Source organism: Pygoscelis adeliae, unplaced genomic scaffold (assembly GCF_000699105.1).
Source record: "Pygoscelis adeliae isolate BGI_AS28 unplaced genomic scaffold, ASM69910v1 Scaffold290, whole genome shotgun sequence".
In the NCBI taxonomy this organism is placed as follows: domain Eukaryota; kingdom Metazoa; phylum Chordata; class Aves; order Sphenisciformes; family Spheniscidae; genus Pygoscelis; species Pygoscelis adeliae.
In genome coordinates, this window is record NW_008823965.1 from 1,478,877 (window position 1) to 1,493,088 (window position 14,212).

At 46.0% G+C, this 14,212-nt stretch overlaps 1 protein-coding gene across 1 annotated transcript in view; it reads right to left on the reverse strand.

Moving 5' to 3' along the window:
* Positions 1-8,771: 8,771 nt before the first annotated feature.
* The window catches only part of LOC103917213 (chromosome unknown open reading frame, human C17orf64), a 7,286-nt gene continuing 1,845 nt past the window's right edge, over positions 8,772-14,212 (reverse strand). The window contains exons 3-6 of the mRNA XM_009324325.1: positions 13,890-14,065; positions 13,252-13,351; positions 9,949-10,288; positions 8,772-8,914 (exon numbers count right to left, since the gene is read on the reverse strand). Coding sequence (XP_009322600.1) covers positions 8,772-8,914; positions 9,949-10,288; positions 13,252-13,351; positions 13,890-14,065 — 759 coding nt within the window. The remainder of the gene's footprint in view (positions 8,915-9,948; positions 10,289-13,251; positions 13,352-13,889; positions 14,066-14,212) is intronic.

A 14,212-nucleotide genomic window follows, 5' to 3' on the forward strand; every position in this document is an offset into this window, starting at 1 on the left:
AGACTGCAGTATGTCCTCAATGGCTGTTCATTGAAAATCCAACTTAAATCAGATTTTAAATCCACGCATAATTTTATTTATAGCAGTTTTTGTTTATGACTGCTTTAGGTACTACAAACAAATTCAGCTATCTATGAGGCAAAACGTTTTTATCCCTGAATGTCCATACAGCAGGGCAGTGATGAATTGTAAAGTTCTTATGAATTCTTAAGTTCTATTAAAACTATTTAAAATTAAATGAAGTGTGTAATACTAGTGTCAGAACTTGGCAGGGAAGGTGTGCTTAAAATTGTCCTAAAGAAGCTGTGTAATTTCTGTACTGCAGAGGTGTTCAAAAGCTTCAAACTGGGTACATGGATTTACACGTACGTTATCTGGAGACCATTTATTTGCTCAGGGTTTCCATTCTCGGGTCTCCATTTCCAGCTTTTGACTAAGGAATCTCAAAGATCTCGAGGTTTTGTGTTTGGGACGAGGAGCGTTGTTTGACTGATACCAGTGAAAGTGGTCTACATGAACCACTGCTGTTACTTCAGCTCTGGTTTGTCCGTGTGTTTCATGGTTTGCCTTCAAGTTAGGGCAACCAGGAGAGCTTCAACGTGGGGCAGGTTAGGGAGGTGTCACGCTTCTATCCGATAACCAAATGCACTAGTTCAGTTGGTTTAATCGGTAGCTTTATGCTCAGATCTTGCTGGGTGGATGCGCTTTGCTTTCTTTCCTGAAGCTCCTTCACCAGCACGTTACGTACTTCAGTGCATTGGCTTGTCTGGAAGGAATTAAGGTCCTAAAAGTCACCCAGAATTCTCTCTGATAACAGACTGGCCAAGAAACGTGACTTGGCCAGGAGTAGCTGCAGTGATCCTTGTAGGACTGCTAGCACGCTTTTCATGTGACAAGTTGACTGAATTAATTCAGTCAACTTCAAGAGAAGTTGACTCTTGGGTTGAACTTCTCATTGTAGCGTCTCCGCAACTCCAGTCATGCCAAGGCGCGTAAATTCCGGAGAAAGGTGGCTGTGGCTGATAGCTAAAGTTGTTAAAGCGCAGGTTTGCAGAACAGCTTGGCAGCTGCCTACAAAACGCTCTGTTGCCCGCTCTGCGTGCCGTAGCTTGGAACCTTCACCTACTGCTCTCCTTGCTGCAGGTGTAATACTTGCTCTCCATGTAATAACATCAAACCGACCTTTCTAGTTCTTGGTTCTCTGTCTCCTGAATTGGGTTCTCAGAAGATGTCTGTATTGGCACCTGGAGACCATTTGTAACGTTGTGGTGTTAGTCGTGATGTGCCGTTACTGTCTCTGCTGTTACAGTTTGGTATTTTTGAGAAGGTAGGACTCCAATCGGATGACTTCAGAGGGAGGTAAAGGACTTGTCCCTCCATGCCAATGCGGCTGGAGGAGCTCTTGTAGTATCACTTCAGCGTTTTGTGACTTCTGCGCCAGGCAGAGCTGAAGGAGCAGAGGGTGTAATCCCCTACCTTCTCCATACTGTGCGGTTTTCCAGTGCGGAACTCGCCAACGCGAACCCTGCACCTCCCTCTCTCCCCTCAGAGGCAGAGCTGGGGGATCCCCCGCCTGTCGTACCCCCCCGAGCAGGTTTTCCGCACGCGTCTGAATGAACTGGCGACGGGGGCTGTACTTCAGCTGCGCACGTTGAGAGAGCTCGTGCCCCCTGCGACTCAAGTAGCCAACTATGAAACACTAGATAAAGTTAGTTAATTACTGGCATTTTATAGACGCACAGCGCACCTACCGCTAGCGGAGCGGGTGCTGTTTGGTGCTGGCGTTAAAAGGGGAGACCTGTGAGTGGAAACCCAGTGAAATGCATCTTCCCAGTTTTTCTGGAAGGTAAGTAACTTAATCACGCCAGAGTAATTAGATGCAAGTGGTGAGGACCGGTGTCACCTTAAGGAAGATTACTTTAACTATTGTTTAAATTAAACCCTTACTATTTTATTTTCAGCGTAATGTTGTTTGAATCAGTAATTTGTACGTCCTATTCTATGCGAACGCTGCGGTTCGTAAAGAGAGGGAGGAAGGTGATGTCGGGATTCCTCCGTGGCTGGGGCTGTGCTGGATGACTTGTTGCGGGAGGGGAAAAGTACACAAAGAGTTTTAAGAGCTGACAAAAGGGGAAGGGGAAAGCTGCAGAAGGACGTTTGAAAATAAATGTATCCCTCGCCTGCTTGAAGTAAAACAACTAGTGACTATTTGGCCCCAAGCCGTTGTTCGGTCACTTCTATAGCGTGGTATTAATTACAGTCAGTAAGCGTGCCTCGGTATCCCGGTCTTCACGTGCACTCTCTAGTCTGCGTCAATACCTATCGTTTAAGACTTTTCTCTTTTTGCACACAGGTTTTGTTAAATAATTTTGAAGGGTTTTTGTTGTTGCATTCTAACTTATTAGGACAACGATGTTCTTTTGTAACTTTGAAAATGAAGTTTTTCTTTAAATGTGCTGCAGTCTGAAATTTGCTGAAGGTGCCATTGTGCTGCTTCTCATGGTACAGAAAAACGCACATTCAACTCGATTTCCTTTTTATAGTCCTACGTATTGGTAGAGTACAAAAAGGAAAGCGCAGCGTGCCTAGAACACGGTTGAAGCTATTGACAAAAACTGTACGTGATTGATATGGATCGGATTTGACTTCGCAGGCTAGCAGCACATAGCGTGGGGGAGATGTTGGCGTTACCGGTCTCTAAACGGAGATCCCTCCCGCTGCTGCCTGTGCAGAAACCCTCTTTTGTCGAAAGGTCATCGTTTCCCTTTTGTCCTTATGTTTTATAATAAGAAAATTACCGGCCACACGTTAGTTGCAGATCTGACTCTTCGTCGTGGGTGTTTCCACGTTTGACACGACTGGCCTGTTGCACGTTGTGTTTCTTGGCCTTGCGGGGATTTCTGTGAGAAGCGGGGAAGAAGTTTCCTTTACCCAGAAATAAACTAAACCACACACGCGGAATTGGCGGCACTGGTAATGCTTTTGTCCCTAAATCTCAGGAATGTTTTAGGCAGTGAAACAGGTTTCCCTTCGGTGATACAAAGGTGCGTGCTCTAGGGTCTTGTTCAACGATACTTCATTGCAATCCTAGGTATCTATAGCATGAGTGGCCTTAGTGGGTTTGTTGAAGTGCACATTTTTTTTTTTCAAAAGTAAATTTTAAGATGAAAAAGATATATACTATATAAATATATAGAGATATTTAGAAACTTGGTTTGTGGTGCACAAGTTCAGTGTTGGATCGCTAAATAATTGTCGCAGGTACCATATGTGTAACTTTTTTTTCTTTTATGTATATTCCTTTATGGGAAGCGATGTTGCCATGGTAACTACAACTTTACAATTTCTTTACTACTTAATGATGTGAATGAACTCTACATTTTATTGAATATTACCAGGTTCAGTACTATTTTTATACTTTATCGAACTACAGGGGATTTTAATTTAATAGCATTTTAAAAAGATGTTGCTTGAACTGTATAACTGTATGAATCGAACTACTTATACGAAAACCACCTCTAAACCAGAATCTCTACCTGTAGTGCCACATTCATTTATACGAGAGTATCTTGATCATTACTAGCCTTTGAAGACCACCCTACTTGTCGTGTCAAGACTAACGTTTCGTATCCTACTTCTCACAGACTGCAGTGCCCGACATTATTTGTAACCATCAAACCATACTATGTTTGTAACCAGCATTGTGATATTCTGTAACTGTATTGCTAAAATGAAATATTGACCTAATAAATATAGTGTTCCCGCATTTTGAAGTATCTGCATTGAATTCGGTCAAAACTTTGCTTTCAACAAGTACCTGCCCTGTTGCTCCCCCTTACCCCCGCCTTAGCGTAACGTGTAAAAGTGGGTATTTGGCTGTATCTGCTTTTTAACAGCAAGTTAGAGCAGGGCTGGAAGCTGAGTTGATCTGAACGCAGCTTCTGGGACGCCGAAGCCGGCTTGCAGCGGGTCTGCGTTCGTCACTTCCTCTGAGCTATTTTGCCAACGTTACCTTTACTCTGGTGAGTCCAGCCCCGGTGCGCGTCCAGGCTGGCTCCTTGGAGGTGGGAGAGAAGCGCGCGCCTCCTTGGAGCGAGTTAGCCCCCCTTGCTGTCAACTTGCACCTCTTCACTCCCCGCTGCAGCGCGGCCCCCCGGGATGCGAGGACAGCCTGTATTGCTGTTTGGTTTAATTAATTAACCGTAGGGAGAGCAGGTCGTGTGGTCAGTCTGCGAGCGTGTCCGGTTTATCCAGTGAACTTCAAAACCAGAGTAAATACTGGTCGGATAACTTCTGATACCATTAGTGCCATTATTACTGGAAGAAGCTGTACAAGGCTGACGTCTTCCTTGAGCGAGATGATTTGGTTTCTGTAAACCTCTGATCGTACAGCTTTGGGGGTGCTTTCATTGTAGCTGGCCCCTTTGTTTTGTGTTTGATACTCTTTACTGTATATTGAGTTGTAAACGTGGCTGCCTTTTCAACTAGGATCTTCTGACACTCCAGCGGCTGAATTAAAAAGCAGAAGTGCTTAATGAAGCTGGGCCAGAGGTTTTGATGGCTTCAGTTTTTCTATTCTATTTATTTAGATGAGAATCTTTAGACAATGCAGTCCCAAAGTAGATGAAGTGGTGTTTATAGTTCAGTAACTCAGACTATCCTATGTCAGTGTGGTGTCATGTCAGTGTGTGAGAATACCTTTAGCTGTTGGTAGCTGACTGTAATGAGATTTTAGACCAAAACCAAAACCAGCCCTGCACGCACCCAGGAGGAAGAATGTCCTACTCTTCCTGAGGGGGGAGGTTGTGAACCCACCACCAATTTTAAGCTGAAATGTCTCGAGTTGGAAAGAGGAGGTAGTTCTGGCTATTTCCATGGACCAGACCAAAATTTCCAGGTGTGCACTCTCTAATAAAGAGAGCGCTTGCATGGGGAGAGGTGCTATAGTTCATTTGTGTTCTGTTTTTTCCCCCTTCTCAACTTGTCTTAATAATTCGATTGATTTATCTGTATACTTCCCTAAAAGCTCACTGCTGCTGAAGAGCCATGCAGCTCCCTCCAGTCTCCAGCTACGTAAAAGCTCCTGGAAGGGGGGGCTGTATCCCAACCGCCCAGCGAGGCCTCGGGAGAAGGAGCAGGCGGGTTTCTCTTCCCTGCGTTCAGGAGTAGATGGGTACAGTCGAGTTTCTTCTGGTCTATGGAGCCTACGGAGCAGGTCTGTAATGAGGCTTTGGGAGGGGTGGTTGTTCTTGTCCAGAAGATCCAGGGAATCCCTTTTTCTCCCAAGCCTCTACGTTTCACTGGAATGGGGCAGTCAGAGCATTTCCAGGAGAAAGCAAATGGCACGACGAAGTTGTTTCTGGTTCTTAATGGCACTTCTGAAGGCTTTTACCTTTGATAACCTACACGTGCCAGTTGCTCCGTGTTCATCTGGGCACTTACTGTAATCTTTCATATTCGGATGCTCTTGTGGGTACAAAGTGAAGAGGCTAATACCAGCCTTTACGGGGAGATCACTACAGATGGTGGTTGTGAGCTGCAGCAGTGACGGACCGAGCCTGTTGGGTACCTGTGAAGTGTGAACCATGGGAGGGTGGGAGCCCTCGTCAGCTGTCAGATGTGGATCCTTCCCTGCTTGTTGGTCTCTTTTCCCCTAAAGTAGCCACGGGAACACAGTCTCTCATGCAAGTGAGCAGTCACAGCACAAAAGCATCTCATGTGACTGCCTGCGCATAGGAAAGGTTGGAAATCAACATTTCTAGGAGCTTTTATTTTTAAACCATCAGGTTTCCGAGACATTTGACTTGGTCTTCAGTTTGCCTGTAAATGAGCTATAAACCTCCAGTTGTGCGCTGGGCTCAGGCAGAGGTCTCTCCTCGTTTCACAGGTCTGGGATTTCAGTTTTCAAAGGAAAAATGCCTTCAAACACTGGTCCAGCTGTTAGGAGGCTGAGTGTGACTGAAAGGTGCCGTACCCTGAGGAACGCAGGTAAGGTCTCTGTGCCAGGTTCACCTTCTGTAAAACAAGGATGGCTCCAGAGGTGGTGAGGCTGAAGTCATCAGGGCTGCGGCAGTGCCCGTTGTGGTTGTGTAGCCCGATATCTGTGCAAATTTAAATGGGTGAAAGATGCAAGTCCCCAGGCATCTGCGTGTGTTCCTGCAACTTTCTCAATTCTTTCCCTTTTCCCCAGGGAAACGTTGACATTTTGGTAGTTTGGCTTCAGCACTCCCAAGCACAAACCAACAACAGGGGAATCAGTAAAAAGTCTATTTGCTTCAGCTAGCGTGAAAGAAAAGTTAACAACAACAAAACCCCAAACTGTTCCTGCCCAGGTGAAGGTAACCTGGTGTTGAAAACTGTATTGCTGTTTGCTGAAAACTGTATGAGGCTGTATTGCTCAGTTTTTGGGGAGGTAACAAATCAAGCTGGGTAAAAGCTGCCTCCCAGTAATGACTTTCTTCCCCTGGTTAGTCGGAGCAAAGTCCAAAACCCTGACATCAGCAAGGATCGCGCTCTTCCTCATGCTGACGAAATGTGACCACAATTCCCCTAGAACTGGCTTGAGGCGAGCTACTGGGGCCAGGCTGGTTTGTTTGTGGGTGGGGTTTTTTTGTTTTTTTGTTTTTTTAAAGCATTAGGAGAAATGCTCCCTTGGACTTTCTGAAGCACGGGGAGCTCTTTCTGGCTGGCAGAAAGTCTAGAGCATCTCTGACAGGGGCAGCTCCTTGACCTGGGGATGTCCGTCCCAGGGTGACCGGCTGCCACGAGGCATCACTGCTGCAGGGCCGCGGGCAGCACAAGTTCTGCTTATTCCTGACATCTTTTGTTTCCCGCTGAACAAAGTTTCTGCTTTCTGTGGCACAAAACGTGTGCTTTACTACCCTGAACTTAAGTGTCAATGGTGTGGCCTCTGCTTGCATCTCTTCAGGTTTGGGGGTAAATGGGTTTTTGTGTCTTTTCTCCTTTTTTTTTTTTTCCCCCTTTGGTTCTACATTACACGTTGACACTTTATAAAATGCATGAAAATCTTACTTTCCTTAAGAGCCAAAGCCAAGGTTGTGCAACACTGCCATGAATTCCCTGATGCTCCATTTAAATTGAGCAAACAGCCCGAGTTAGGAAATGTGCATTGAGTGCTACAAGCCGTGCAGTTGTGCAAGCCTGCTGTGGTAGCACCGCTGCCTGCCAGCTTCCAAAACTAAACAGCAGGAAAAAGCAATCCCTGTAGCGCTGCATGAGTGGCACCGATGTGTCCTGTGGTTTGTACCAAAGGTTTTCTCATCATACATTTAGAGCAGGGGCCTCCAAAGGTGAAATCTTTTTCTCTTTGCCCACGTCATCTGGTCAGGAAACTGTGAGGTTATTTCTGGCAGAGCTCAGTTTTCCTTGAGAGCTTTTCTGTCACTTCTAAGTCACCTCAAGTCCTACTGGAAAAATTGTAGAATAATCCAAGTCTTGAGCAGGTTTTAATCTTGCTCAGTTCTGTCTTAGAGAAGTGTGACGTTTTGAGGGCATACATATCTTTCTGATGCAGCTACCTGAACTACTACATTTGGTTTATAGAGTGTGTGCTATGGAGAAAGCTCAAAACCTTTAGCTGAAAGAAATATTCTATTATTCTAAGAAAAGTCCTTGTGTTCTGCTGCTGAACGGGGTCTGCACCACACAAGTGTCCGCTCGCATGCACAATGAAACCCAATGCAAGAAGCTGAATCTGTTGCCCGGCGAAGGCAACGCACGACATCCTCCTTCAACCTCTCACGAACAATTTTCTGTGTACGATTGGCAGCAGTGCCTCCGCGGGCAGCACAGCCAGGGACTTTAGTCTCTTGCCAAGGTCTGTGGATGTGATCCAAGATGCCATTTAAAAAGGAAATCTGTTGTCTGGATTCTAAAAATGGCCTGTGTTATCTGCCCTTCCAAGGGATTTAGGAGGGATTTTTCTTGCTTGGGTTCAGATCTGAAGACAATAACTAAGCTCCCTACCCAACCGTCTCATTTTCAGCATGTAGGAAGGAAGGATCTTTAGGTTTTTACTGGTCAGACTAAAAGATTTCCATGCCAAGCTATTGATGTTTCTGATGTTTTCTTAAAACCTGGATTCCACTGTAAATCAAATCTAGCCAACCCTAAAGCACAAACCAGTCAGTTTTGTTACTATTTTCTCACTATTTCTAACCTGAAGAGTTAGCTCTCAGATGAGCTGCCTCTTGCAGCAGCAGTCGAACAGGGCTACAGCCTTCTCGGTCTGGATCAATGGGTGGCAGCTGCTGTATCTGCCAAGAACACTGACGCGTGTACGGGCTCATGGCCGTTATTTGCCTACAGCAGTTAGAAATGGTAAGTGTATGTGTAAAAGCTATAAAACTTTTCTTTTTTACCAGAATATATCCCATACGCTGGTCTCCTCCCTTCCTCTTTTGGTCTCTCCTCCCCAGTCAGTACGGCTGCTGACCATGTGGAGGGATTGTGCATATGTATGTGTATGTTTGAGTCGAAAAGAACGGGGAACAGACCCTGCTCTCGTCAGAAGAGGGTTTCTGCCATAGCAAGGAAAGGAGCAGCTGCCCGTTTCCTTACAGATGCTGCTCTTCTGTTATTGGGTTTTATACAAAAAGAATTATGTGGTAAAGGTAGGTCTGATACTTACACATCCTTGATCAAGTCTTGATGCTGGTGCACAGCTGTTAGGAAACTCCAGGTTAATAATAAATAAGATGACATGGTTTAAAATAGCATAATTTTCGTTTTGCTTGGGTTGAAGCTTGTTGCTATGACGCTGCAAGTATTTCAGTATTTTGTGGGTTTGGGAAACCATGAAGGCCATCTTTATTCCCTGCTTTTTGTTCAGGTGATGATACTGTATTAGTTGACTTCTGTTTTTCTGTTGACCTCTGCAGTTGTCTGAGAGAACCTTAAAAACAAAAAAAACACAGAGTAAGTGGAAGGCATAACTCCTCTGAGAAGCTGTACCTCCTACAGAAGCTGATACTGGTGTGCCCAGGCTGTCCTCTGGGGGCTTTACTGGGTGCATTCTGCGTATGGTTCAACACCACAAATACACTCTCACCAGAGATATATAGGAACACCAGGCTGCTCATGATGGCTCATCACCCAGGCTCTCAAGCAACCGGCAATCCCAAACCCTTGCTGTGTTCATTACGTTTCAGTTGCGCTAATTTTTTTAGTTTCATGCACTTTGTGTCTCTGGTGCATTTATCTACGTAAGAATTGGTTGGGTGATATTTTCCCCATTCTTACAGGGGAGCAGACAAGTGGAGGAGGATTGCCTGGAGCCGCACAGCCGGCAGGTTAGTGTGGGACTCCTACTCAGCCTCCCAGATCACGCTGTCTAGCTAGCTCTTGTTTTTTGACTTTTAGTTTACCAATTTGGATTTTAAGTGCTCCCTCAGAGCTGTTATATACCAGATTGGACTTTTTCAGAGGTAAATAGAGAGTCTGGGGAGAAAAGGGATGAAAAGCAAGATGGTTATGAGTACATGAGAACTCCCACAGGACATGTGATTGCATTTTAGCAGCTTGAAAATAGGCTTATGTGGGACAAACCCTCCTTCCGCAGGCAGGCTGTGGCACCTGTCTGTGGCAAAGCCGACCTCGTCAGCAATTGCTTCTAATGTCCCTTTTTCATTCCTCCTCGGGGGTTTGCGTATGCCAGAGTTCTGGCTGGAGTAAACAGGCTGCCAGTGACTCTGGTGAGCAAACACGCCTGCTACAGGTTGGTCTGCATTTTTGCTCCAGAAGACAAGCGTTGTGTGGCTTTGCTAGGCTGGGCCCAAAGGCAAACCACAAGTATGTCTTGAGCATCCAGATTGCTATGTAAAGACACACTAATTAATGCCAACTGACGTGGGCCAACAAAGGGATGTCTTCTCCTTCCTTACTACTGCCTTATGCTGTAGTAGCTTCTCGTGCTGCTGTTTTTCCTACTCCCGTGTCTCTTCCGAGACAGCAGTTCAACCTGCCCCACTCCTCTAGCTCCACCAATGATCACATCTTCACCTGCTGATCCTTTTGCAAAAATGCCAAGTGTAGGTGGCTCTACTTGAGCAGGAAGATGCTTTTCCTGCTTGGTGCCAATATGACACTGGCTATGCGAGTACCTCTCATCTGTCATTCTTGCTGCTGGGTGGTGACTGTCTCTTTGACCTGGGTGTTCCTGCAGGTCTCTTCTACCTCTGCAGAGGCCCCAACTGATGTAAAGCTGCTTCAGTTTCTTTTCTTCGAGTCCTGGAATTGAATCTGGGTTTTCTGAAGGACAGCATAATTGCTTAAAAAAACAAAAAAAACCACACAACAAAACACTTTTAAATACCTTTAAATGAGCAAACACCACACCTTGACTCATGCTTGGGCAATAACTCTTGCTTAACCATGGTCCTGTTGGGTGGCAGCAGCAATGACCTGAGAAATGACTGTACTATCTGCACAAATCCTCGCCCTCCGAAGTGTTTGTTCTTCACAGTTGAGATCCGAGGCTCCATCCCACCCAGCAGTGAGTCCTGCTGGCCTCTGCAAAGCTGTGTTTTCTGTGCTGTCTCTGTTCCCCTGTGTTGACACCCAGCCCAGCTCAGCTATTCGTACAGCCTGGCTCACCCAGCCCCAGCTCACTCTACCCAAGCACCTAAAATTTGTGTTTTTAAAGCAAGAACCCTTCTCAGCACCCTAGTGAGAGGACTGCTGTTTTTCAGGCACGTCGGGGAGATGGTCAGTAGCTGACGGTGCCGTTTGGTGGCTGTGTTTGAACCAAGGCTTAAGCGTGTGTGATGGGACACGGGTGCTGCTCGGCCCCACTGCCACGGATGTGTGTGTGGGTGCTGTGGATGGGTGTGCGCTGCCACTGGATGTCACTGTCGCTTTACGGCACTCTGTGCGCTGGGAGGATGGCTGGGGGTGGCGATGGGTCCCTGCGCTGAACATCCTAAGGGTGCTGGGATGGTACCACGGAGCCGGATGGAGAGCGGCCGCCTGCGCTGCGCATCCTTCTAGGCAATCCCAGAGAAAAATACTTCTTGTGTTGCCAGTGGTCATGCTGTTTGTTTTAAAAACCCCTCAACTTTCAGAGCCTCAGACGGTCCAGAAGACTCATTTCTTTACTCTCCGACTGACACGTGGGGTTGATTTCTACAGCTTTCAGCAGTGTACAGGAGCCAGCAGATTGCAAAGGAAAATGGTGCTCTGTTCTAGCTCTAGGCTGAGAAGTGGGTCTGGTCTGGTATTTTCAGTAAGTCTAAAAACAGAGTTGGGACCAGTGTTTAAATTCAAATGTGGTTGTGGGTTTTTTTTAATTATTATTAAAAAAAATCCCAAACCCTAAAAGCCCAAATGTGAGGGAGGGGAACATAGATCCCTAATTTTAAGACGACTGGTGAACAAGACTAACGGACGGCTGTTCGCTAGCCTCTCTCCTTTAACAAAACTCACAAAATTATCAAATTACCATGCTGACAACCTCAATCGCTTACTAATTACATATTGATTCTGTATTTTTATGCTTACTCATCTAAATAATGAGGCGTTTCCAAATAATCTATTCCTGTTGCACAGAGCGTGCCGGTCCCCCCCAGATCCACAGCCTGTTGTTTACGCTCTAGCAGGGAGCCGACTGCTGTTCCCTTCCCACAAAGGGCCAAGATGCTTATTTTTTTTCTCCCACTTGTCTTGCATAACAAAAGGCATTTGTCAACTGTTACATAACGGCAGAATTTGTCACTTCTTCTGTCGGCCTTTTTGGAGGCAGCCTTGTCCCCAGCGCTGCGCAGCCGTAGCCAGCAGGCTCTTGCTGGCTGCAGGCTGGTGCACGCTCCTCGGCACGCGCCGGTGCATCCTGATAGCGCACGACGCAGCGTGACTAATGCTTGTCACCCACCATTCGGGTTTTTTCCTTTCTTTTTTTTTTTTCCCCCCTCCTCCTTGGAAAGGAAGATGTGGAATTGTGTGTTTTGGTTGTGTGTTTTATTTAGGGGAGCAAGAGGATGGGAAGGCGTTTGGGGGGGTTATTTACTTTTTAATACTTGTTCCGAGGTGGCTATGAAGAGCCACCCTCAGCCACGCGTCCTGTGGGAGCAGTGGGGCTTGTCCTTAGCCGAGGTCGTGTCCTGGGCTTGGCCAAGCCTCTGAGAAGGGTTGTGCTGGAAATGGAGCTCGATTCACCCTCCGCAGCGCTCGTGAGTTTAAGGGAGCAAGAACGCCTCTTGCTGCCTGCCTCCCGGAGCTGCCAGTTGCTTTTTTTAATATCTCCTAATTAATCTCGGACATCTCATGCTAGCAACAGGAGTTTGGTTTTTTTTTCTTTACAATGGGTTTGATTTCCTCATTGTTGGAATATTTTTTTAGAGCCTTAAAAATAAATAAACGGTTTTGCTTCCCCGTAAAATAAAAGCAAAAACTGCATGGCCAGCTTCCCTCTTTCTCTCTAACTAGAGGAGACAGCTGTTTACCTGTGGCCTCAAGCTTATTTATAGCCTTACCACTGTGAGCTATCAGATGACCACAACTCCCTTTTTAACGCGAAGCAAAAGTGCTCCAGTAACCCAATGAGGTCTCGCTGGCTGCTGTTTTCTAATTTACTCAAAACAATTTCCTAGTTGACTACTTTTTTTTTATTTTTTAATTGTAGATCTGTTTTTAGTTTCTTTTTAATAAACTTCTTAAAGTATGTGTTTCTTGTGGACCTTTGAACTTCCTGGTGTACTCAGCCTTTGCTCAGGAGATACGTTTATTGTTGGCTATGAGTGTGCTTAAATGGGTTAACCCTTTGGAGTCTGTGTTCTTGGGAAACTGTTCATTACAGTTTCCTTGTGTAGCTGATGCTCAGGCACAGAAATTAGCTTTGGCAAGCACAGGCTTTACCTGAACTTGTTGCTTGTTTCAAAGTTTAACTTTTATATCGTCAGATAAAACTATGGATCAGATTTGGTCTGTAAAGCATGACTGGAAACATGAGATCAGCGAAGAGCTCTGAAAATTGTAAACTGCAGTGCTGGGGACACCAGCTCAGCTTCCCAGAGCTAGCCAGCAAAAGCTACTGGCTGTTGCAGTAGCTCAGTGCCTGCGTTACAGTAGGAACTGGCAATATCTGCAGGATTCGTGGCATTTTGATAAACAGGCTTCTCGGTAGCAGGTTTCTCCTTTGACATGGATCAACCCATGTAAGCTGCACGGTATAGTTATCCCCTTAAAGTTAGCACAGCAGGAACAACTTGTGGGACATTAACTTTCCCATTTGCTTACCAGAAACTTATCCATTTGATTGTTCTTGATGTACTTATACAGCTTCTGCAGCTGCTTTGCATCCATCTCTGAGAAGAGGGAGACAAACTGCCAGAACATCCTTGGGAAAAGAAAGACACGGGGATTGTGCATGTGAGTACAAACTCCATCCTCTTCCTCATTCTGCTCCCTAGTTCTGGCGTTGCAAGTGTAACTGCTGACATACCCCGGACAGCTCTGATTGTGCTTTCCCCCCCCCCCCCCCTTTTTTTTTTCTCCCCAAAGCTTATAAACTTTTAAAAAATTGTTCTTCCCTAAGCATGGGAAGGATTATCTGTTAACTCAGGTGGCCACGTAGAAGCCCCTTTACTTGCAAAGTGATGTTGCTGATGGACAACACATCAAAATTGGCCTTGCGCTGGGCAGGAGAGGCGCCACACGGCCTATGCTAAAATTACCTGCAAAATCTGTGAGCATTCAGTGGTTAGAGCAAGCTATAAAAGTCTCCTGTTGGCACCCAATCTCATTTCCAGTGCCTGGAAATGTAGGGCCAAAGTATGTGTCTAAATGCTCACTGGGAGCAGCAGGGGCAGGAGCCTGTCTTGCTGGGAACATCACCAGTGCGGTACCACTGGTGCCGGGTAAGAGGAGACCCTTACTTCTGCCAGTGCTTGACTTCTGAGGCTCTGCAGTACCGCTGGAGAAACAGATCGATGCGGTCCCCGATTATGGTCAAACTTTCCTTTGTGTACTTCAGTTTTTTCTCTGTGGGGAGGTGCTGGGGCAAATGCAGTTTCCGAAGTGACTTCTTAAAGGGTCTCAGAAGTTCCTTGCACTGTGAAGAAAAAGTGTTGGCATAGGTGTTCAGCACTTTAAATCCAGGTCTCAGGCATTCCTTTTCACTAAATAAACTGATTAAATAGCTGGCTGGGAAAGCACTGAAGGAGTGTTGTGTTTAGGTGAGTGTCTCTGTGTGGACGTG